This window comes from Streptopelia decaocto, assembly GCF_964273445.1.
Source record: "Streptopelia decaocto genome assembly, chromosome: 3".
NCBI classification, from domain to species: domain Eukaryota; kingdom Metazoa; phylum Chordata; class Aves; order Columbiformes; family Columbidae; genus Streptopelia; species Streptopelia decaocto.
Window position 1 is genome coordinate 104,533,382 of NC_138656.1, and position 25,759 is coordinate 104,559,140.

At 41.7% G+C, this 25,759-nt stretch overlaps 2 protein-coding genes across 4 annotated transcripts in view; one reads left to right on the forward strand and one right to left on the reverse strand.

Annotated features, from left to right (window-relative positions):
• Positions 1-10,456, reverse strand: part of MBOAT2 (membrane bound glycerophospholipid O-acyltransferase 2) — a 99,054-nt gene extending 88,598 nt beyond the window's left edge. For all 3 annotated transcript variants that reach the window (XR_014183741.1, XM_082049414.1, XM_082049415.1), the window contains exon 1: positions 10,175-10,456. Coding sequence is in view for 2 of the 3 variants with exons in the window: in XM_082049414.1 (XP_081905540.1) it covers positions 10,175-10,246 (72 nt within the window). In the remaining variant the exon portion in view is untranslated. The remainder of the gene's footprint in view (positions 1-10,174) is intronic.
• Positions 10,245-22,046, forward strand: LOC309438067 (uncharacterized protein; the record flags this gene model as incomplete). The annotated part of the gene is made up of 5 exons (XM_082048974.1): positions 10,245-10,280; positions 10,614-10,784; positions 15,503-15,566; positions 16,538-16,612; positions 21,168-22,046. 5 exons carry the CDS (start codon positions 10,245-10,247, stop codon positions 21,200-21,202), a joined length of 381 nt encoding a protein of 126 aa, XP_081905100.1. The 3' UTR covers positions 21,203-22,046.
• Positions 22,047-25,759: the final 3,713 nt, after the last annotated feature.

Genomic DNA, 25,759 nt, shown 5'->3' on the forward strand with positions numbered 1-25,759 from the left:
AATGTCAGTATTTTCTTGTTCTTGCTGCCTGTTAGGTCAAAACCATTTCCCTTTTCCACCAAAACAACCAGCTAAGGAATTAAAAACAACTACAGATGTTCACAAAAAGCTATTAATACTTATAATGCAGGAGAGCTGATGCTTTTTGCACAGCAACCAGACAGCAGTACAGATGGATCTACTTCTGCCCAATTGCTAACCTTCATCCAGTATAAAAGAAAACTAACAGTTTGTACAATTATCCAATAATTGCTTACTGCCAAACTACTAAGAGCTGAAGAGTCAGAATAAGTATTATTTGAAAGCCAACGATCAATTTTCCAACTATTTGCTGAAAATTGCTGCCCTGATACTTAAAAAAAAAAAAAAAGGAAAGAAAATAAGGAAAAAAATAACAATTTCCACAGTAAAGCTGAAAAAAAGCAATTCCATGACAAAAATCAAAATCAAATGTGTGGTAATTTTCTTCAATTTATTGGGAAATGTCAGAAAGGGAAGTCCAGAGACAATGGTACAGGTATCTGATAAAGGTGAGGGACACTTAAAAGATTAATAAGGAGAACTCTTGTTGTTTAACTGATAGAAAGAAACAGGGATCCCTCTTTCAACTCAAAGATCGTAAATTTTGTGGCAATGCTTTCATATGCAGTTTTTGATCAAACAATAACAAGTGTCTTCCATGATGAAAATGTGGCTAATTAAGAGTCCTGCCCTCCAGGCTCAACCTCACTTCATGGTTGAAATCTGCAGAAAATAATGCTTATTTTGAGGTAGTATCCATATGGGAGATGTTTATGTTAAGGCAGTGTGCGCTTTGTAGCAAAGTCTGTTACTGTGTGTTTATACAGTACCAAATATAAAGGAACACTCATTTTCAGACGAGACTTCCAAGCACAGCCCCTCTAATAGCAGCCACTTCCTTCAAGTCCATACTCGAAACATTTGTGTCTATCAACTTTGACACCACTGGCAAAGCTTTTTAATGCTGCACAAATATACTTCATATGAATGCACTAGCAGCTGTAAGGACTTACTCATCAGATTCTGAATGCTTTCTTTCCAAGCTGATTTCAGTCCAAAACATCAAAGACAGCCATGACATAACGTTAATAATAGTACTTCTATTTCCAGTATTAACTTGAGTCTCTAGCTTGTAGTTCTTAAGTATGCTGGAGAGAGTGAAGAACATCATGAAGTACATGATGTGGGCACAAGTATTATAATCTGGTTTGTTCAATGAATGAGCATCAAATCCAATAAGCTATTTCAAACAAGGCTTACTAAACCATTACTCAGAATTACTCTAAGAAAAACCGTATGAATAAAGATGTAAAATGAAACATCAATGTACACATTTTACAGTAGAAACAAGTATAACTAATTCATTAAAGATAGGAAGATGTCAGCTGAAGGGTGTTCTCTTTGATGAGCTCTTGAGGATTCAGCATTATAGATTCTGAGCTGTCACACGTAACAGCAACTTACCGACAGAACAGACAAAAAAACAGGAAACAAGTTGGTTCAAAGATGAAACTGGACTAATAGTACTAGGTTGGGGTTCTTGCTTGTGTGCTTTCTTTTGCTTTTCTTCTCTCCTCAACAACAACAGGGACCTAAAGCACTCGCTCCTGTTGAGCAAAAACTGGTTTGGTCAGTTAAGGGCTGCAGAGCTCAGACTATCAGGGAAAATGGGTTTACGACACTGAAACACAACAGCCTGGCATTATGTTGGCAAAACACTGTTCCAAACAAAGACCAGCTGAGCTATGACATTGTCAGTAGTGTGGCTTTTTGTCACACACACATGTATATATATAGTCATCAACCTCAAAATCTCTACTCTTTGTCACATAAGTGTCAGCAGTATACAATATATTCAAATGTGTATTTGAGCAACAAGGTTTTATTTAATGCCCAGAGAACCACTAAAGTGACTGAAATTTTGTAAAAACTTTACCATTTTCTCACTTTCCTAGCCATTTAAAAATAAAGCAAAATAATTAACACCTCTGGAGGTATCCTTCTCAAATGCAACCAGAAACAGACACTTTTCTCCATTAAGATCTACCTCAATACTACTACATTCTGCTGATATGTGAGAAACTGAAAACCATCTTAATATAAACAAAACATAGATAGTAAGACTCTCTTGTCTGTATAGCCTGCAGAAATCCAGTAACAGCAGTAGTTGACTCAATTAGCAAGTAAAACTAATGCCCTCCCTCTTTAAGAGAGTCAGCTTCTCAGTGTTCTCCATGGGGGAAAAAAAAAGAAAGGAGTTTACCATGCTCTGCCTTGAATGAACTGCTGTTCAACTCAGTCTCTACTCCCCCATGTCCATTATCCTCCTGCTCTTCCCAGTTCAGGAATCATCTGCATGAAATCAGCCACCTACGAAGTCTCTAAGCACAACAGCCCTGAAAACATTTGCAATACACAGCAACCTGCAGAAGTAATGCACACTACTGTGAACTGTTAACGTTTTTCAAATAAATTTCATTTTCTTTTATAATATTTTAGCAACATCTAAATTTATGCTTCAATTGTAAGATATTTAACTTCTTATATTCAATCCCATTACAGATAATAATTTGTTAACACATTCCAAGGTTAGACCGTGTACAGATCTGGTAGCCATCACTGGGCTTCTCACAAATTCCTGCAGATTCACAGTGGCCTCAACTTCTTTCTAGCTTTTCCACCGTGAAGAATAAAAACCCATTCACTTTATTTTGGGCTGTCAGTTCACTTTTTGAATGACATGCTTAGTCATTGCTGAATTATTAATTTTAAATACACACACCTATATATGAATGATTGACAGGAAGCAGCAGAATCAAGAGCATTACTCAGCCAGCAGGCAGGTTGGAAAGCTGAAGAATTATCTATACAGGTAGCATATAGTACTTAGGTATAGAAAACAGTGTGCTCACAAGCCATGTTTCAGGATAACAGTACCTCCTTCTGCAGCTTGGGTCACTTTAACTAGAAGTAAAAGGAAACACCAAAGTCCCAGCTACAGCAAATCACACCATTACAGCCAAACCCAAAATAGCTTCTTCACCTTTGGATACATTATTCCACAATAAAAGGCAGAGCTATGGATGTTTTCCTTTACAAAAGATGGCTTACCTGCCAAAAACATCACTTAAAACAAGCAGACATAACGAGCATTTACTTAAATTTACAGACAAATGGAAATGGAAACAGCTTTGTTCACTTGAACAAGTGCTATAAGTCTAATAATAACTGATGTTGAATTTAAAGTACTTTCCAAAGGAAAGAGGGAGAACAAAATATCCATACTCAAGAACTGCATCAACACTTTCTGTAAAAAAAGAAAAAAAAAAATGCTGTGAAGATGCACATATTAAGTAAACTGCCTTTCAGCTGGGTATGTGTAGTTCTTCTCACCTTCCAGTAAAAAAACAAAACCCCACGGTCTAGACTCCCTCACTCAAAGGCTTGGAAAATAAGAAAAAAACCTGGACATCTGTTAATTAGGATAAGTGCACGTTAGCCAAAATAATAAATGTAAAGATGACACACCACAATCAAGCTGCAAAGGATGTATCACTGTGCTTCATTAGCCCAACACAGGAACAGGTAAACAGGAGTTAAATCAACAAATATCAGGGCTAATGAATGATAAAGATAACTGAAATAAGTTTTTTCGGTTTTCAGAACTCTTGTTTTAGGTCAGCACTGTACCTGAGAAAAAGCACGCAGAGGGAAAGGATCTGTGTACCTGTGGTACAACAGATTTACAGCAGTAACACTTCAAAGACAGAGCAACACAGTGGTAAATACGTACTCAGTAAATAAGTGACTCTCGTAATCTTCCTTATGTCTTATTGTTTTTATGTTATTCGCCTGTTCTTTGGACACCTGTATTTCTTTTCAACATTCCAGGACTGCAGTATTTTTGTAGCAATTTCTGAACTGTATTTTGAATTCAGAAACAGCTTGTACTGTGGCAAACATAGGTCAGTAAGTGTTCACACTTACACCACATTAATGAACTGCCTAAGGACGGGAAAAACAATTTGACAAAACAAAGCAGGTGACTATAGGCTGTTCAGGTAAAGACTGTTTATTTTAGATGTTTACTGTAGAAACCTTGGGCTGTAATTATATTTGAGTTTTCCACTGCTTCACAAAAACCTGGAGAAAACATACCCAGTATGAAAGTGAGCAAGAGTGTATCAGAATGAAAATTCACTGCTGCCTCCCTAAAAATTAAAATTTAAAGTAGCTCTATACTTTATGTCCTCACAACAATATTCATGAACCTGAATATAAGTATTTATTTCTTGCACTAAATCTTTGTACGCCTTAATAGATGGGTTCATCTTTTCCAGCACCGTAAACAGAGTCCGCTTTCCTTTCCAATTCTGCCCATTACAGCATCCACTTCTTCATTCAAGATAGTTGCCTTCCCTTCCCAATTTTTTCTCTTATCCCAAGAGCTTCATCCTTCTTTACACGTTTTTTTCATTTTGGAGTATCTTCAACCAACAATACCAAGAGAGTTAAGTCAACACCCAAACATGAATCCCAAAATCTGGGAAGGGTGTCAATGCAGAGAGACTAGGACCCTTCTGATGATATATTCTCTCCCAGTAGTTCAAAGGGAAGCTAAGAAACTGATAAAAACACCATCCCAGGACTTTGCTAGTGAATCCAAACAACTCAAAACATCCAATCACTGAGAACAGCACATACAGATGGAGAAAGGGGCCTTTGTCCAGCTTCTTTTCACCTACTACAGTCTCCATCTATTGTCATGGGAGGTATCTAGTGGAAGGTGTCACTGCCGATGGCCAGAGGGCTGGAACTAGGTCATCTTTATGGTCCCTTCCAGCCCAAACCATTCTGTGATGCCACGCTTGTGGCTTTGCTATCCACCCTTTGGTCTTCTGACTGTTGCTAGCAGTGGGTAAGGAAAGCACAGAGCAAAGCAAAGGCACAATTTTCCTACCCTATCACTCCCTCATCTTTAGTGTTTGGATTTGACACACTCACGAATCCTTCTTTTCCTCACTTCTATTACTCATAAGTTTCCTGGGTCACATCAGGAAAAAACGAGTAACATGCTGCTCTGTATTTCATACCTGCACACAAGGGTCTAAGAATAAATGTTAAAAGAGAATAAAACCTGGGACACTCCTCACTTTATTCTTTTTTATACTTTCATAATGCTTAATACAAATACTAGGCCATCTAAATTCTGTACACCTATACAGGACAAACTTTTTTATTTCCACTCCATGTTTAGACAAAAAGGGGTTTTATCAGACTAAAGCATTTTAATCCTCAGTACTCAGGTTGCCTTGGCAGAAAACACGGGAGGCTGAGGTATCACCAATGCCCAAAACTTTCTGAAAGAACAGAGTGCTAACTAGGAGACACATCCAGATGTTGCCTGCAGGCAGATCAGGCACATACGGCCTCTCAAAATGCTGCAATCTCAAAGTGGGTCTCTACATCACCTCCAAGCCTGCTCTTCAACCTAAACTCCAACTGTGGCTTACCTCCAAAGCACAAAGTAAAAAATTTGCGGATATCTTGCCAGCCACGTGCATGGAAGAAATAAACCTTTCAGACATACGTAAGAGGAAAAAAGATCTTGCCCACTCTCCTTGAAGGCAACAAGGTGAAACATGAAGGCTCAACATATGTCAATGATAATGGCTTTTATGTGGAACTTAGTGCATGAAGCACATGTTGAAAGCAACCTGGCTAATCCTTTGCACAAAGAAGCATATGCAGAAAATTATGCAAAGATATAGATGGAGCAGACTGGCCTGTGATGACCAGATTCATGGAGTACATATGGTTTATACCGTTCACGTTTAGGAGGACTTGGATTTTAATGCTTATTATTTATAAAAGGTCAGTTTAGATTCTTTGAAGGTTGATGGTACTCGTGTAGAAAATTATATTTATTCTACACAAATGAGCAAATTTATTCAAATAAAAGCTAAAATTAGACTGTGGGAGAAGAAAAAACACCAACCAAGAAAACTGTGGGAACAGCAAGGTGTTGGGTTTTTTTTTTTTTCATTGAAAAAAAACACTGCTTATCTTTACATCCTGGAATTTATGTGAAGTGCATAATCATAAACATGACATTTTATTCAGTCCATACATCTTCACGTGGCTATACTGCTAGCAGTTGGAACTATACTATCTTTTCTTATCTAGAAGATAATCACTCAAGTTCAGTTGATCCAGTTGTTCAGACCATATTTCAAGACCTAAAGATCAATCTCTTAGACAAACCATGCAAAAAGCTGACACTCACATATTGTTACAGTCAATCTCCTATCTCCCCTGCTCAGCTGCTCCTCCAGTACAGTTATCTGTTTCTATGGCAAATGAAGGGCATTAGTAACCCATATAATTTTTGCCGATTTGCAGATAAAAAATTTGCTCCCTCTGGTGGAAGCAGTGAAAGCAAAGGTTGTTCTCTGAACTCACCTCACCCCATGAAGACCTAAAAGCAAAAAGAAAGCTTTGCTCTCCAAGAACCATTCTCATCTCTCAGCACATTTAAATATCTCCCATTTAATGGCAGGCAGGCTGACATGTCATCAAGAGAAGTCATTTGTCAATAGACAATCAGCAAGACAATGCCAGAACTAGAAACTGACCCAGGTCCAATGCGCTATTTGTCAGGCTTTACCTCTGAGAAAGAAGAAAGTGGCAGAGGCACAAATACAACATGAGTACACACAGGAAAATCAGCAGGCTAGGTGAGAGACATAACTATAATAAAATTGCAACCTCAATGCATTATGCAATACATGATTCTCTAGCAGCCTGTTTTTTATGATGATCCTTCCCATACTTCTCTTTAGCTCTCAGGGGCAGTAAAGATAAAACTGCATTTATTCCCTCTCTCCCCCAGCAAGACAGAGGGAATACTGTGGTACATCAACATACATTCATTCATTAAAGATCCCAGGTGATACAGTTGTCAATGGGATTCCTCCTTTTCCAAGCAGCAAAGAGATTCTCCAAGAAGTGAAAAGATACAGTCCTTACTTGAGGCTTTTCACCACCAAGGAGCATTTTTTTTCCCTTTACAATAAAATACAAAAGAAAGGTGTGCAAGTTTGCCTTCCCAAATGTACAGAGATAATCATAGGTTCTTGTTCACACTGAGTATCCTCCCTTGCACCACAAGACTTAAAATAACAATAGAAAAATTGGAACAAGAAGCCTATCAAAACACACCAGCTTTTCCAAGTAGTCACTGCAGTTAACCTGGTCCAAGGCAAAGTAAGAGTCAAAGGAAGGCTTAACATAGTGGCAAGTTATCACATAATACCTAGTTGGGGGATGTACACAGAAGCAGAAAATAAGTTATTCTCCATTCCTACAACCAACTAGCCCTCTAGTACAAACAGGAAAGATCTAGGAACAGCAATCTATTACAGCAACAAGGCTTTTCTCTTGTAACACAGTTGGGCATGCAGAGAAGACCGTTCATAAAAGTGTGTCAAACAGCTCTGGTGGAGCTGTCATACTCCATCTTCCGCACTGATCTCTAACAAGCTCATAACCAATACCATTCGCAAACAATTCTGTACTTCCAGTTCTCATAAGCATTAAGTCAAAAAGTAATCTATTTCTCACATTCCATCTACACACAGATTTGGATCTGATTAATTAGTTCGACCTTATCAGCTTCACCTTTAACTGAAATTCCTACTTCCTTTCACTGCCAAACAGGCAGGTTCTTCATCCATTTGTCTGAACACCCAGACAGCAGAGTGTCACTGACACATGCTACCTGGATTTGTCCTCCCACAGTTACATGCCTTTGCCTTCACTACAACTTTACAGCAGGATAATTAGACAGTAATGGCTTAAATGTGACAATCGCAACATTTTGCATGTTAAGAGTAGTAGTTACTTGGGGTCAGAACCTGAACATAGAAGTGAAGAAACAAAACCCATTCATCCCCTTCAGTTCTGAGTGCTGGAATTATTCTGGAGTGCTCATACTGGTATGACTGTAGTCACAGTACAGATTGGGATCAAGTAGCAGAAACAACCTACCGATCAGAAAAACCTTTACTCTCTTAATTTTTTTCAAAGCACTGCGACCTTTTCATACCAAGTATGAGTATAGTATCACTGAATGTCACACAATCTTTGAGCACACACAGCAAAGAGTATAAACGCTTCTCCCTCTCTGCCCTCATTCTCTCCTTTTACTATCTTTGATTTGATTACACTGAACACATTTCACATTCTTTCTGTATCACAAACTTACAATCAAGATAGACTCTTAAGCTGAGAGGTTACAAAAATCTAACTTTGATTAAAAAAAAACAAAAGGTACAGATACATTCTCCTCAGTGCAGCGTAATTTTGTAAGTCCCCAATTCATACTCCAGTCATCATACACAACTGGACCTGTATTACATGCAGCCCACTGATGTCTAAAACCAAAGTATGCATGGATTTTAACTGCTTATAGCAAATCTTTTAAACCATGTGTTTAGCCACCCTCAATTGTCATTATCCCCAAAAGCTCCAACAGAGCTCAAATAGTATGTTATAAAAACATCTTGGCTTTACAGGAGCATCTATTGCAAAACGTTCAATACAGTGAAGTTTTCCAGGCTTCGCTAAAAAGTAGCTTTATTATCATCAAAATGCCAAATACACAACATTTAAAATAAATTGGGTAGAAGCTGCATTACGTCATGAAGCAATTAAATTTATGGCTGTTGTTATGAATAGATAATTATATGACACCAGCATCATGCCATGAAAAGATGGTAATCTCTTACTTGTTTTACGGTACCCCATAGAAGCTACACACTTTATGGAAATGAATACATGGCACACGGCAAGAAGAGCTTCCAGCCTGCACGTCCCAGGCACCGAGCCAGGCGGTGCCATTGACCCCAGGCAGAGGTATCACTGGAAGTTGTGCACAGTATCTCTCCCATCACAGCAAGCTCCATTTAAACTTGCCTGCTTTTGTCGGTGTTCTAGAAGGTACTTTTTCATGTGGATCCTTAACCTAAGGTTCTCTCTCCTCCATTCGAACAAATGGTAGGAAGATGGGGGAACGAAAAAGCACGTAGTTCAGTAATTCAGTGTATCACAAAACTCTTTCACTACACACATTTCCTCCACATTTATTTGCCACTTACTTTTCTCACTCATTAGGTGTGTTTTGTAAAACCAACCTCTCCCTGCATAAACACAGACTGCTTTCCTCGATGTATTTCATTCATCCATTAACAGACTTCAGGTTTTTTTAATAAGAATTCCTGACATGAAATTTACAGGAGATACTTCAGGCTACATATGTATTCAAAACCACATAAATATTCCATAGATTTGGAAGGTCTAGACCACTTCCCCCACTAAAAAAAAAATAAAAATAAAAATAAAAATAAAATTATTGTACAACTTCAGTCATTAAACTCTGCAAACCTCAGTCTCCCAATCTTATTTTGAAATCTTCTGGTGTTTTGTGCAGACAACAGGATTAACAGCCTTCCTTCAGGAATTTTTATATCACTCGGACAAAAGATACCACAGAAACGCTCTGCCAACAAAGTACACATGCATCCCCAAGAGCATTGTGTGCAGCACACATTATTATTTAACGCTGTATCTAAAAACCCCTGGCAGGCGCATCCAGGCACAGCGCACTGCTTTGCATTCGCAATTATCGCTCAGCCTTCGCATCGCTGCGCTGGTAGCGGCCCCGTTCCCAGCTGCGGAGTCACATCTGGCCAAAGGCGGATGCCAACAAGTTGGCCGACCCGGCGCCGCGATCGCAGCCCCCGCGGCCTGATCCCGGCGCGGCCGCGCACCGGCGGGGCGGGACGGGCCCGGGACGCGGCCGCGCTGCCGGACCGGCGGGAGCGCACCTGTACGCGGGGCGCGGCCGGACCCCCCGCCCCCCGCGGGCCGCGCCCCCACTCTCCCCTCACGCAGCCGCCGCCGCCGCCTCGTCGGGCGCTGCCCAGCCTCCCCTCGGCCCCCCGCCCGGCGGAGGCGGGGAGGATGGAGGAGCCGCGGGGGGACAGGGCGGGGCGGAACGGCGCGGAGCCGGGGCGCTCGCCCGGCGCGGCACCGCCCCTCCCAGGCGAGCCCCCGGGACGCACCGGCGGGGCAGGCGCCTCCCCATCCTCACCTGGTCGACGGGCAGTCGCACGGCGTTGCTGAGGGGCTGCAGCAGCGTAGAGCCCGTGGTGCTGGTGGCCATGGCGAGCGCGCCTCTTCCCACGCCGGGAGAGCGGGTGACGAGGCCAGCGGCACCGCTCCCCGCCCGGGCTCCCACGGCAGCAGCAACAACGGCGGCGGCAGCGCGAAGAGCCCCAGCCCCGCACGGCGCCGTGACAACAAGGGGCCGGCGCGGCCCCGCCGCCGACTGACAGCGCTGGCGGCCAATCCGCGCGCGGGGCCGCCGCAGAGTGACAGGCAAGCTGGCCCCTCGGCCGGGTGGGCGGGACGAGGCGGCTCCCCTCCGGCGGCAGCGGTCCGGCGCGGGGGGCGGGCGGGAGGGAGGCGATGGTGGGCGGCCGGGCGGGGGTCGTTGAGGTAAAGAACGGGGCGGCCCAGCGCAGTGAAAGGGGACGGTCGTGCGGCGGCCGCTCCGCGCTGAGGGCGGGCCGAAGTTGCGCGCAGGTACCGCGCAGGGTCCGGCGCGGCCTCGCCCTGCGGCAGGCGGCGTTGCGGGCTGCGCGGGGCAGGGGCCCGGCCGCGCCTCCCCTCCCTTCGCCTCGGCTGTGCACGGAGCGGGGGTGCGTGGGGGCACCTGGCGGAAAGTGATGCTTTCCAGCGCGGGGTAGGAAGCAGGGACGGCCCGGCAGAGGAGCGCCCCGGGGAAGCGGGGTGCTGGCGGGTCGGTGTCGGTTGGACCAGGTGTCTGTCGCCGAGGGCAGCGCGAAGCCGTGTGGATGCCGGCGGATGCTGAAGTAACGAGATCAGGCCCCGTTCTGCTCCTGACCGACACCCCCTTTGCCAGAACGGACATAGAGGCCGTTCGGTAGCTGAGCAGGCAGTTGTGGATGAATGGTGGATGCACACAGAGCGTGAGGGTGGCCTCGCACCCTGAAGAAGTCACAAAAAATGGGTAAAAACCCTGTTCCTACAACCGCCGTTGACTTAAAGATGCCTGTCTGTCACAGCTATAAGCCACAGGTTTTAATTTACTAATGGCCTGTTTCTTAAATACTTTAAATGGTACAAGGGCAAGTACCTTTACAGTAGGTTCAGCCTAGAGGTGCAGCTTCCTTCAAGAAGTGACATGGTGATGCCGATGGAATAAATCGGTGCACAGGCCAGTTCTTCCATCTGCCCAGTCAACACTGTCCAGTGTGAGTGAAGTCTTGGGTGAGGGCTTCACATTAGGAAGGGCAGCAAACCAGATGAGCTTGTGCAGTAGGCTATTTATTAAATCATTCTGGTTTAGTGCCCTGCCTGCCTCTGTTACATTACAGCTTTCTGTTGTGTTAGTGTTGAGTTTTTTCTTTTGAAGTAACTGTCACCCTAGTTGTTCTTAACGATGTGGTGAAGGAAACCTCCAAAGGACTATACTGCTCTTATTTATAAAACTGCTCAAGAATCCTGGATCTATTGAGAGAAGACTACAGGTTATTCCTTGCATTTTATTACACATTTATAATAATGATTGTATATGTTACCTCTGAACCATGCTATGGTCAGTAATCTACCCTCAACACAAAAATGTCACAATTTTAACTATGTGAGAGATGCAGTGCTTTGTCCAATATCATTCTGACAGTCTGAACCATGTCTGCAGTGGTGGCTAGGTATAGTGATTTACATAGCCATTTAAGTTCCTGGTTAATGATAATTGGTAGTAGCAGGAAAATGGAGGTGTCATTATCTGAAAACATCTGTTGTTTCTTTGACTGAGTTGCAGACCACACTCTGTACTTACGGTTTAGCTTGTGGTAAGGTTTTTTGTCTGCGTTTAAAGAGACTGGCTAATAGGTACAAATAAGTGGTTTTAATTAGATTTCTTCACTGCATGGCAGGCAATTAGAATTGTGGTAGCATCTGCAGCTTCAGAAGCAATAGTATGATGGTTTTGTAGTAAAGCAAAGCGAGCTGCTTTCAGAAAGGAGAAAAAAGCCCCCACCTTTTCCCAATTAATTCTGAATCAGTCCCTTAAAATTCTGTATATGTGTGAGTAACTTCATAGGAGTGCAATGCCACTAGGCTCAGTACAGTCTGCATTACACTATACGTATGTACATAGAAACTAAGCTAATTTTATCTGATTTTCTTTTAGTAAGGAGTCATATACCTAAGCATAAATCTTTGGAAATCTTAACCTAAACATTCTCGAATGAAGCCACTAAAGAGCTGCTTCAGAAAATGCTGATAGCTAATTCTGAATCATAGTCTAGTCACAAGAAATTATTCTGGTGCATCTATATAAATCCATGGGGGTGGTGTTACTGAGACTTTCATGAAATATTTGCAACAAATAATTGACCTACTGAACGAACTCTGTACTTTCAATTAACAAAATGCCCTGAGAAAAAGCTCATTATATCATAGTATAAATGTCAGTTGGTTTTAAAACACAGCCCTTAACTTTCCAGTAGTTTTTATTCTTTTTTTTTTCGATGTATGTGTTCTTGCAGTGCTTGGAAAATACAAGCATGCCTCCCTGCAGGAGTTCTAGGATCTTAGGAGTTCATACTTGAAGGATACATTTATCTATAGTGTAAATCACAGTATCATTATAAGTAGTTTACAGCTATGGCATTAAGTTACATAATTACATCATTCACAAGTTTCTACTGGAGAAGTGCAGTGTTCTAGGAAGATGTTCTTGTGTTCTTGTTCAGGTGTGCTGGGGAAGACATAAGAGAGAGAGACCTTGAAAATAGTCACAAAATAATAGTCCCTTTGTAAGGACAGGGGAGATTGGTTACATGGAAAAACAAAAGGGGTCCTTTCCCACAGAGCTTAAAATCTATATTCACAATTAAAAGTGAAGCATACAAATGTTGGTTGAGACTGAAGTAACAGGAAAGTAAGCCATTTCTGCCAGAGAAAAAGTAACTTGTCTTTTGACATCTGCTGTAAAATGTATGGTAAGGGCTTTTGTGGGCACTGCAGTAAAACTAGGTCTTCTACTTTTCCTTTTTCTTTTTTTTTTTTTTTTTTAAGAAGATTTTATTGCAAATGTTTTCTGAGAAGGTCCTGCCTGTGAGAGAATACGATGTTGTATGTGGGAAGATGAAGCACTGGCTGGGGACAGGTAGCATTCTGCATCACATTGACATCATAACAGTGCAGTTAGTCCTAAAAGTTAAATGCTGCTGTGAAAAAGAAGGCTGGCAGTGATATAAAGAACCTAATGTACCCAGAGTAGTTAAACTATTCACCTGAGTGGAACAGTTTTCAATAAACATTAGTTACTTTCCTCCTGTTTTAACCATTTGCATATAAGTGACCAAGAAGTGGTACTTCCACAAGGAAATTATTATGATTTATACCAAAGGCTGTCAGTCAAAATGCAGGAGAACATGTTGATTTAAATAATCTCTGGAGAGTGGTTTGGCATGGCATGAACTTCTGATGTTCTGTGTTTAAGTTTTTATGGTCCCATTAGTGCTCATAGTTCTTAGTTATAAAAATAGTCACAAAGACATCTCTCAGCCCTGCAGACATTGCTTAATCTGTCAGAAATGATGTAACATTGATGTAACAGATACTGGAGGTTTCCTGTAAACGTTGTTTAGTTGGATGTCAATTTAATATATTCAGGTGTTTACAATAGCAGTCTTCCCATATGACATACAATAAAGAACAAAAAGAAGAGCTGTGGCAGAGGATAGGAAGGGACAATGGGACAGAGTTACTAGATGTACCATTGTATACAATTCTTGTTCCCCTGTTTGTTTGGTAAGGTCATTCTGGGAACATATTCACGATCAGAAAATAAGAACAATTATTGAAACTCCTTTTAGCAAAATAGATTAAAACGAAAATGGCTTTCAGTATCAGCTGCAGAGAGGTGATCACTTTTCCATCATAAAGTCTAGCATTACCTATCTGGCTTTGCTTGGCCTGAAATATTTGAGACTTCAATTCCAAAGAGAAGAACATTTCTGAAAATGCTAGTGCCAGTCAAACTGAATTACTGTTAATGAAAAGTCTATTATTGAAGTTTCGGTGTTTGTTTTATCTTTGTCTCACCCTTCCTCCAAAGCAGTCTTTTGCTATCCCTTCAAATATGCTGTACAGCACAATAAGCCTCACATGCATCAGCTGTTTTTGAAACTAATATAATCTTTAATTAGCCAGCTCTGTTATATGAGTAATGCAGTGCCCAGTGTGATTCCTGTTAATATTAGTAGGAATTCTTCATGGTCATACTGCTGATTGCCAGCTCAAGTAACATTTGTTTGGCTCTCTACTTACCAGGAAAAATATAAATGGCTTTCTACAGTCTAGCTACAGGATAGCTAAATTCTCCCTTTGGCTCTTTCAGAAGAACACTTTGGATTTTGATTTTTGACTTTTCTTTTGTTTCAGTCTTAGAACTACTTTGAGAGCAAGCAAGCTTCTCTGGTATTAAGACAGCTATCGGTTTCTATCATAAAACTGTTTTGGACCAACTTTCCTCTGAGTGTTTAAGTTCTGTAAGTTCTGCGATGGGGAAATGCATCGGCGTCTCTGGAAAACATAGACTCATGTTCAGCTCAGACCATTTTGGTTTTCAACTGTAACACCAAGTCTGTTGACAAAATGAGGCAGAGCTTGTAAAGAAGGATGAGTGAAAGGTTGCTTTACTTTCAGTTGTAAATGTCAACTCTCGGGTACTGATCTTAGAGAAGATAATTTCCTTGCTAAAGGAGCTTCCTGCTTTCATGTCAAGGACGAAACAACTGACTTCAAGAGGTTCTTACTCTGATAAATGAGTGACTTGGCTTTTCAGAGCAAATTCTATTCTAAAATTCTTTGTGGGGAAACAGTACAAACTGACAGTGGACAACATGTCATGGTGTAATAACTAGTGCCACATGCAACTGGGGTATTCTTGTCACACTCCTTGAAAAGTTTGGAGAATAGAAGCACTTTTTTCAGAACTCAAAAGCAATGAATTTCAAAGCTAAGTTATGAGTTTAGGAACAGTTGTTTTATCTTAATTAGGTATTTACCAGACTATGGGAAATATGGTGGATGGGGGAGGCTGGTGATAACCTTGCAAGGAACCTACTACTATAAAATAGTAGTAAAAAACTGACAAGTCTACCTTTTTATTGATTTAACTATCAAAAGCACATTCATATTAAATGCATATGAATAAATGTACAGTGAATACATAGTTTAGTTTAGTTTCCTGTCATACTGTAAGAGCAGAGCATGGAAATAACTGCTTTTAACAAGTTTCTCAGGTTTCTGGGCTGTCTTTCTATTGTGTCTCCTTGGCTGAAAGAGGAAACCTGACTTTTCTCCATATCTGATGTTACAGGTTCTCAAACTGATCCTTGCTGCTCAGAGAGCTCAGTTCCCAAGGTTCCTCCCACTTGCCCTAGGTGAGTGCAACAAGATAGGACTAAGACTCTTCTTTATTTGGATTAGTTGTTTCTGAAATAATAATATGCCTTATTCATCCCAGAGTTGCTTATGAGTCGCTTTTAATGCCAAGATAAGCTTCCACAGAAAAATGAGTTTATTCTAAGAGCAAAGGTTGAAGTGTAGGAGGGTGTGCAAAGTAAATAACAAAAATGCAACTTAAAATTAAGCTTAACAAATAACTTTTCCTTTCAGTTGCTTCAGGTTCACAGTTAACTTAGCGTAGAGAAAGGGAGGGTTGTGGAATTTTCTTTTTCTGTCCCTCAGGACTAGCTCACCCTAAATAGCTTTCTCAGTCCCTATGATCAATGCTACTTAGTTCAGAATGGTTGTCCCTGTTCTTATGAATTACCATGTTTGATTTTGATCATATTTATGTTCAGTAAGAAGTCAGAATTTTTCTGTGAGGGGTTTCTGGGGTTAGTCCTTCTGTGTTCATTTGAGCTTGACTTACTCTCCTGTTTTTGGAACATTTTGTAAGTTTTTGTCATAAGATGTCTTTAGTGTCCATCCATCTTACTAGCTTTATTGTCTGCCATTCATTTTAAATTCTTTAGAAGCGCACATACCACCACTATAAAGGATAGGGTTTATCGTATGACGCTTCATTCCGACCCCTCTCATTGTTCCCACTGTCTCCTTCACACACGGTTTTGAGACTCCTGCTCTTAAAATTCATCCCTTGCTGCTTCCAACTCCAACAGCATCAGTCAGCACAGCTTGAGGTACCTCCTTTCCGCCAGCCAGTATGTCATGCTGGACCGTTCAGCGGCCAAAACTGGTGGTGTGTGTCAGAATCGGGGTGAGTGTCAGGTGACAAATGGGAAGTAGGTGCTGGGGATATAAGACCTGTCAGCAGCAGCCTGGAGCAGCCCCGCGCAGTTGAACCTGTCACTGAGTCAGAGCCTGAATGTTTCTGCAATTGTTCTAGGACCCACCTGCTTCCACAGTGCCTTTCTCATGCTGGGTACAACAAGCAAGAAACTGCTGCCATCAGTTCTGGTGGGTAAGTGTTCGCTTAGCAGAGCAGCAGGATAGGGGAGGTTTTACTCAACTTGGAGACCCAGAGACCTGAGAAGAAATGGTCCTGTAGCCTCACACTGTTCAGACACTGAACGTAGAAATACTTCACTGAGATTTAATTTTATTAGTTGCATCTAAGTTTGACATCCTGTCTGCTAAGCGTCCCTCTGCAAGCATGTGAGCCTTGTCCAAGCACAGATTGGTGAGATATAGTCATCATAATATAGTCCTCCCCACAACATGGCCAAAGCTTTAATGAGTAACGTTCCAGGAACAGCAGCCAAAGGTGCATGTCAGTATTCAAGTCTCTGAGAATTACTTCAAGTCATATATGGGCTCAGGTATATGTTCCATTTATATAAGCAGCATTATTTGCATAAATAAAGCTATGAGTTTGTTCAGCCATTCAGTCAAACAGCTAAAATTGCAGTGTGTGAACCTGAAACACTGTAGGATATAAGCTTATTTTTCAGAAAACCTAGTTAGGAAACTGAAGACGCATATTAGTAAATCGAGTATCCTAATCTATATAGATGAATTAATTTTTTTCCCTATCAGTTCAGTTAAATTATCATCACATTAGATAGATTTCTCCTGCTGTATTTTATATAATATTTCATTACTTTGAACCCCCTAAATTGTATGTAAGAGCCAAGTTTGGCTATTACGTCTTCCATGATTTTTGAAGTCGATAATTTTGATGATAGTAAATTTAACATATTTCTCAACTGTACTCTAACTGGGGGGATATTTAAGGCTGTGAAACAGCCTGAACAAATAGGCAGTATTTCATTTATTGCTTTAGGTTGCTAGCACCTTCATCACTTTTGTGAAGATTAAGATATGTGTCTGTGCATAACAAAAACTATTCAGAACATCAGCTTGCTGTTACGGAGATCAAAATAGTCCATCTTGTAACATTTTGTCCTGATAGCTTTCTTGTAGAGAGCAAATCTGTCTGACATGTTGCTGCTTGTTTTGTTTCATCCTGCACTTAGTTTTGACATTTTTATGGACAAATTATGATTGTATTTACTTTTAATAAGGAATTGTGAGTATTAAAGATGTCATAGGAGCACTGGCTGTATCTACTTGTCTTGTTTAAATGTGAATTATAATTACTGTAAAATTGAGAGAACAATGAAGAGCTTAACTGTTCTTGTTTTTCGTATAAAAGTACCATATTAAAGTGAAATTCTCTGAAAGAATGTAGAACAGACAACGAACTTAAAAATAGGTAGTAATTCTATGGGAGACACCACCAGCCATTTTAAAGGTATTTTTAAAAATACCAGCAATGGTAGACATAGTTTAAAATTATAAGGAATATGAACCTTTAAGTTTTGGACTTTGAGTTATTAAGCTATGCAATTGTTATCTGTTCTGTGGAAGAAACGTGAATGTACAAGAACTCAGATTTTTTGCAGCTCTTAGAAAGATGCTAGAGAGAGCAGAGATGTGTGACTGCTGATCTGATTCCCTGGCACAGTAAAGTTGCTCCATCTCTCGCCGACTATACCTGCTTCTATTAGGGAGTTATTGTGTCACCATGAAGAAATATGAACTTCAGGCTCCTGCAGTATAGAACATTGCAGGAGACCCTTGAAGCTGAATGGAGCCCTGTTTCTACAATGCTCCCGTCGAGTTAATAGCATGAACTGCATGATTGATGTTCTCGGGGCTGCACTCCCCGCTGTTTTAAACAGGAAGCTCTTCCAGTATCGCTTCAGTTCAGCAAACAAGGCCACTTCCTTAACACTACAATAACAGGAATTTGATCAGAAACTTCAAAATTCAGTTCTCAGAGGCATGAAGATGATGCCTTTCATTCTTGCATTGTCTCCAGTATTTAGGTATAAAAGTTAGGGGCTTTGTTTGAGAAAGAAAATGTGTTCTTTTCACAAGGAGGATTCTGGCTTTTTTTATGATTGTTAAAATATTGTTCCAGTTTTGTGAGAGATTTCTCATTCTTTCTTTCCCTAGACTAGAATCATGTTGCCAGTATCACAATATGATTCTGCAGGAGAATGGCCTCATCTTCTTCTAACGGATTTTCATCTTTTAATATCCATATGTGGTTCACCTCTAAGAACAGTGATTTTACACAGATAATGTTCAGCTGCAAGTTGCTCCAGAGGCACCCTTCAGTCACTGCCTCTATTCCTTTGCTACTTCTAATACAGATACAAGAAATATTGTTGCTAAATAAAATTGAATGACTTATACTGCAGAACTAAATTATTTGCCTTCGTTTTTACTGGTAAGATTTGCTTTCAGGGATCCCAGGCCATGGAGATCAGTGGAAAAGTCTGGATTTCTGAAGAATTAATCTCAGTCGAGGAGGGAGGATCGAGTTAGGAAATATTTAAACAAATAGAGCACACACAAGTCCATTGGATTTGGTGGAATTCATCCATGCATGCAGGGCTGCTCTCAATTATATCTGCAAGTTCATGGCAATTGGAGGAGATTCCTGGGGACTGTAAGAAAGCAAATATCACACATGTCTCCCAGAAAGGCAAGAAGGAGAATCCAGGGAACTACAAGCCTGTCAGCCTCACCTCAGTCCCTGAGAGGGTAACAGAGCATGTCTTCATGGAAGCTATTTTCAAATATATCACGGACAAGATGATTAGGAGTTTTCAGTCTGGATATAGGTGGGGGAAGTCATGCCTGACCAATCTGGTAGCCTGTGAAGAAATGACTGGCTTTGCAGATGAAGGGAGAGCCGTGCATGTTATCTTGACTTTAGCATAGCTTTTGACATTGTCTGCCATAACATCCACATAGGCAAAGCTAATGAAGTACAGACTAGATAAATGGACAGTGAGGTGGACTGAAAATTGTCTGAACTGTTGGGCTCAAAGGGTTTGGCCTTTCACAAAGTCCAGCTGGAGGCCAGTCACTAGTGCAGCACCACGGGAGTTGATACTGGGGTCAGGACTGTTTAGCCTCTTTGTTGAGGACCTGGATGATGGGGACAGAGTGCACCCTCAGCAAGTCTGCAGACAATACAAAGTTGAGAGGAGTGGTTGACAGAGCAGACAGATGTGCTGCCAACCAGAGGGATCTCGACAGCCTGGAGAAATGGGCCAACTCATCCTGTTCCTGAACCTCATGAAATTCAACAAAGGTTGAAATACCAGGTCCTGCAGCAGCTGAGGATTAACCCCATGCACTAGTACACATTGAAGGCTGGAAAGGTCAACAAAAAGTTGACCATGAGCCAGCAATGCGTGCTTGCAGCAAAGAAGACCAACAGGATCCTGGGTATTGCCAGCAGGTCAAGGGAAGTGATCCTTCCTCTCCTCACTGGTGAGATCTCCCTTGAGTGCTGTGTCCAGTACTGGGCCACCCAGCACAAGAGATAGGTGCATGTACTGGAGAAAGTTCAGGAAAGGGTCAGGAAGAGAACAGAGCATGTGTCATACAAGGAGAGTCTGAGACAGATGGATTTTTCAGCCTGGAGCAGAGAATGCTCAGGAGATCTTATCAATGTTTGTAAATAATGAAAGGGAGGTAGTAAAAGACAACAGAATCAGCATTGCTGCCCGGAAAGGACAAGTGGCAATGGGCACAAATTGGAAGACAGGAAATTCCATTTAAATATAAGAAATAAGTTATTTACAGTGAGGGTGGTCAAACGCTGAAACAGGTTTCCCAGAGGAGTTGCAGAGTCTTCAGCCTCGGAGGTCCTTGAAACCCAACTGGATAAGGTCTGAACAACCTGCTGTAGTTGAGCTGCCTTTGAGCATGGTGGGGCCTGAACTAGACAATGTGATGAGGTCCCTTCATGCCTCAAATATTACTATTCTGTGATTCTATCAAATTAAGGTAGCCAGAAAGGTTTGAGATAAATTCCTTCATTTAAAAATGGAGCATGAGGAGCCAGGTAAAACCTTGAAGTGCATTGTTGGCCAGAAGTTTCTATTCAAGAATTCAGGATTTGTCCATATCAGGAGTGAGATGCGTATAAACGAACAAATGTTTGCAGAACAGACTTCAACAGTTCCTTTTCACATTCTGTGCTGAGTTGATAATAGACGTTCTCCAGATTGGAATTTCCAAATCTAAAGAGACCTTTGACTGAAAAAGTCGTTTAAAATCCTTTTCAATTTCTATCAAAATCTGTTAATTCAAGGAACCTGCTGGGAACCCCTATGTTTCAACCATGCATAGACTGTTATTTTTAATGTGTGTTTGAAGAACCTGATCAAACTGCCAACTCCAATAAATTGCAAGTTGTGGCTTTTATGTATACATGCAACAATGTCACTAAATAAAGAGGAAATAGCATAAAGATGTTCCTCTCCACCCTTCTATTCAATCTTTGTTTAGTAACTCACGTATACTTTCTGGTTTTGGAATAGTCAAGAATGATGCTGTGTTTTGGATAGTGCTAGACATGGTAATTGGGTAAATCATTCATTTTTCTGCAGTTTATTCCTAGCTGTGGTTATACCAACTCTTGATTAAGTTCTCTTCCCTTTTTATTTTTGATTTTTGTGTCCTTTATTTCATCTCCTATCTCCTCGTAGGGCATGGCATGTATCTGGAGGCGCACCACACTTAAGCTTCAGTGTCTTCCTTGGATGAGAGATTCTGCAGCCATTCTTCAACAATTCAGACATTTCTCTTGGATGCACATTGACAGGTCTACGAGCCTTCACAGAGATTCAACAACTGCCCCTTTCTTTCCTGATGGGCTCCAATAGTCTGGTTTTGGCCAATGTGCAATTAGTCTGTCCAGAACAACTGCAAAGGCTTTCCCTCTGCAGGAACAGATGGGTGCTTGCGTGTTTGGGAAAGGAGATAAAAACTGGACATGTATTTCTCAGCCATCTGCTTCCTTGACGACCTCTTTCTCTAAACTGTGTTATGGAAGAGGACTAGCACCGTCTCCAGCATGATGGAGGCATGGGTTTTGCTCTAAAATTTTACAATAAAAAGAAAAGCCATGAAACTCAGTTAAATTATTGGGGCTTGACACAGGTACATGAGTTTAACAGGGATAAAGCTGCATCACACAAGACAGGAAATATTCGTCAATCTTTGCAATACATAATTATGTTGTGTATACAATTCCACCCATAGATCCTAAAAACCCTGCCAAAATCTCATTTTTCAGCAGTATAGAGTAGAAGCATATATCTGTTTTATACCTGACATGAGAAAGCCTGTTGACAGATGTGCTTGTATTGAAGGGATTACAGGGTCTATACTGCTTAATTGCATCATTCTCCCATTTGTTCATGTATACGCTTGGGGTTGGTTTGCAAGTTGGGAAGTGCAAAGCTCTTTTTTTTCCTTTTTTTTTGCATCCCACGCTGCTTTCTGAAACTTATGCGAGGTCATAATACCCGTGTGCAAGTTGTGCTGCTTGGAAATTTTGGCTGTATTATGCTGAACAGGAACCAATAAAACAGCTTTTTCCCTTGGGGAAAGTGATTTGAGTTTCTTTATTAGCCCAAAGCTAGAGCCTATTTTAATCCTCTGAAGTCTGCACTCTACTGATCTAGACTCAGACTGTCATGCTCACTGCTCTGGAGAAAAAAAAATCATCTTTACATCTGCAAGTTATGTATTTTTGGGGAACAACACACATATTGCACAGAGATATTACAGTGCTAAGGAGGAGATAAAGCGGGAAGGAAGGAAGCAGTACAGATATGGCAGATCTAATACACGGTTGCATAGTGGGCTTTTCAGAGCAGGATAAATATCATTGCCTACATTGTTTATACCTCTCCCTACAGACAGAACAATAACAATAATCCCAGAACCTCTGCCTGAGGAACCTGCCTCAAATCTCCAGTGTCTCAGTCAAGAAATGGTAGAGACTGGCTACCCTGGACTGGTGTTGGCAAGTAAACTATTAGACTCAGTAGATAAACCATGTTATGAGGAACACACCTGAAATATTAGCTAGTTTTTAGAATGGTCTAGTTATGGGATACAAATGTCCATGACAAATCCCAGTTACGGGATTCAAATGTCCACTTGATTCCACCATTTGAAAGAGTCAAGTTAACCTCAAAAAGTATTATTCCTTTGTCCTGCAGGAATAGGAGACTTCTGGGGAATATCCCTAAACACCCATTTGGATGAACACTTTACGTTCTAAAACACGTGAGCACTCACCTCCTTGGACAGCCCAAACTGCTGCCACACGTGTCACTCTCTGTCACAGTTCAGAGGGAACTGAGCCTCTTGTGTTCCAGCATGGCCCGAGAGCATCCTCACACAGCGTGGGACCCATGGGACATTTTGTTCTTCATTGCTCAAAGGCAGAGTTCCACAGTCATACAGCAATCACATAAGCAATGTTGACCTAGGCCAAGAGAGGCTGGTGACATTAATGTTGAACATGTTTACCTCCCTGCTCTCTGCAGGTACTTTCACAAGTAATTGCCTGCAACCATGTACAGTGTTAAGTTGCACAATATCTTGCGACACATTTCTTGCAAGCCATGTCATCTATATTTGCTTAAACTTCTAGTGTCTGGGGCTGCTTTTCTGCCTGGGGTGTTTTGTCACAGATTAATTTCTAGGCTTTATTAGGCAAGCACTTAATTACTATGGGGAACAAAATGACATGTTTAAACAGAAAACCATACTGATTTCACAAAGCGTGCAAGAAAGTATTTGAGGAGCCCTGTCAGACTGCTAAGAAAAAGTCAATGTACTTGTTAACTGTGGGAGTGCGTGCAAGCAAGCCAAAATTCGAACTTCTGAAGTGCTAGGACTGGGGCATGAGTTGCGGTTTCTTTCACATTTCAGGGTTTTCTTTTCCCCTACACCTCTTCTTTATCTGACATGGACTAAATAGGTTGCCTGACCACTACGTGAGGTTACACAAGCATCTCATAAAATGCTCATCTTTGCCTTTTTAATTCTCTGGGAAGCAACAGATCAAAGATTCAGAGGAGTTTAGGATGTCTGTTTGCGAACCTGGAGGGGAACCTGGGAGACAGGGATCATGTGTCTGTAGGAGCTGTTTCCCAGAGCCCTGGCAAAAGTGCCCGTGCTGGGACTGGCACCTACTGTTCTTGTTCTGCGTGAGTGTTTACGGACCATCTTCGCTGAACCAATGCTCAAAATGTTTCAGGTCTACTTGCACCAAAGATTTCTCTTTTAGGAATCACACAGAATCACAGAATCGACTGGGTTGGAAAAGACCTTAGAGATCATCAAGTCCAACCCTTGGTCCAACTCCAGTCCGTTTACTAGATCACAGCACTAAGTGCCATGTCCAATCCCAGTTTAAAAACCTCCAGGGACGGCGAGTCCACCACCTCCCTTGGCAGCCATTCCAATGCCTGACCACTCTCTCTGTAAAGAATGTCTTTCTAATATCCAGCCTAAATTTCCCCTGGCAGAGTTTAAGCCCATGCCCCCTTGTCGCACTGCTAACTGCCTGGGAGAAGAGACCAATCCCCACCTGGCTATAACTTCCCTTCAGGTAGTTCTAGAGAGTGATGAGTGAGTGGTGAGGCAAGGAGCCCTGCCAGGGTTTGTGATTCCCACATGGTGGCAATAACTTATGTGATTTTTTTGCCTCTTAATTTGGGTACAGAAGTGCATTTTCTCCTGGCATGACACTACGGTGACTCTGTTTTTACAGTGTCTGCAGTGGGAAAAAAACAGTCTCTTCAGTATTCTTTTTTACATAGCAAGACATGGATTTTCAATCTGAGAATTAATTACTCCTACATTACAGGATCACAGTTTGCTGATTTAATTTTATTTTGTGTCATTTCACCTTTGAGCTCAGCAGTCCCCAGAGGTTTCTGGTAAAATGTACCAAGGCGACATCAGGCCATATTGCGAGAAGGTGCTTTTTATTTGTCACTCTGTATAAATCACTTTTATAAGCTTACTGACTTCTAAGGGAACGTGATTTGCCTCTCAGCATTAATGTGGCTAAACAGATAATTAGAGCCTCGGCCTTGGTCCCGTTTGACTTTCTCAGAGCCTGGGCAACCCGCTGGGGATATTAAGTATCTTAGAGATCCCTGAATAGAGAAGAGAGGAAATCTCCAAGGCCAGTGTGGCCTGAGAGTTCAGGCTATGCAAAGGTTTTTAATAGCCTTAAGAACATACAATGTGTAAGTAAAATGAGAAATATTCTGAACTACAGGAGCTCGAACACAAATTGCATTATTAATGGACCAAATCTTGCCTAAAATGTGCCTAAAATCTCCCTTAGATATTGTCAACTCTTACTTTATATCTGGAAGAGCACTGCCATCCAGCCTTCCCACAAGGACGGCTTATTTGCCACAGGAGAGGGAGAAGTGAGTGGTTTGCAGTTTAGCCCTACAACTGTGAATCCTCAAAGGAACCCTTGCCAAAAAGCAAAATCAGTGCTTGCTGGTTTGGGTGTCTCATTCAGAGCACAGAAGGATCTTGCCCAGGGCACCAGGTCCCACAATAATTCTTCTGGTACCTGGGGGAACCATTTGTTAAGGTGGTTGCACCAGATTGTGTGTCAGGACACCTGGTCATGTTCGTGTTATGGTACCACTTTATGGCATGTCCTTTGACTCTCCTCTCTTTTTTTTCTCCTCTGAAAAAGTGACTTTTAGAAAAAATAGGACTTCAGAAAGTTCAGTGCTGAAGGCAATATAAGCACTGTACTGGGCTCTGCGTAGCAAAGGCTCGAAGCCAGGGCATGTCCAGGCACGGTTCAGACCTGTTGCCTTTCAGGAAGTTTGCGTCATGTGTCTGATGCTCTCCTTGGATTGTGATGTGCAACCACTCTCAAAATGGCATTACTGCAATCTGCTTAACATATCAGCTGCAGCTATGGGGCCTGTTGTGTCCCCCCCAGGCTCTGTATGGGATTTGACTGTGATCTTCCTACCAACCAGCTGTATGTCAGGATCGTGTATGACTTGGGCTGGCAGCTTGGACCAGCCCACATCAACGAGAGGCTGAAGGCCAAACACCAAGTTGTACAATACCGCCTCAGTAAAGCAGTGGGATGGGAAACTTTGTCCAAAACACTCAAGGGCAGATTTGGGGCTGGCAAGTGAGGGATGGACTGGTCTAAATCCCAGCAGTTTGCGGTTTTGCTGCAGCCATGGTGCAAATAAGCAGGATGCAGTGGGGAAAGCAGCTGAAGCAG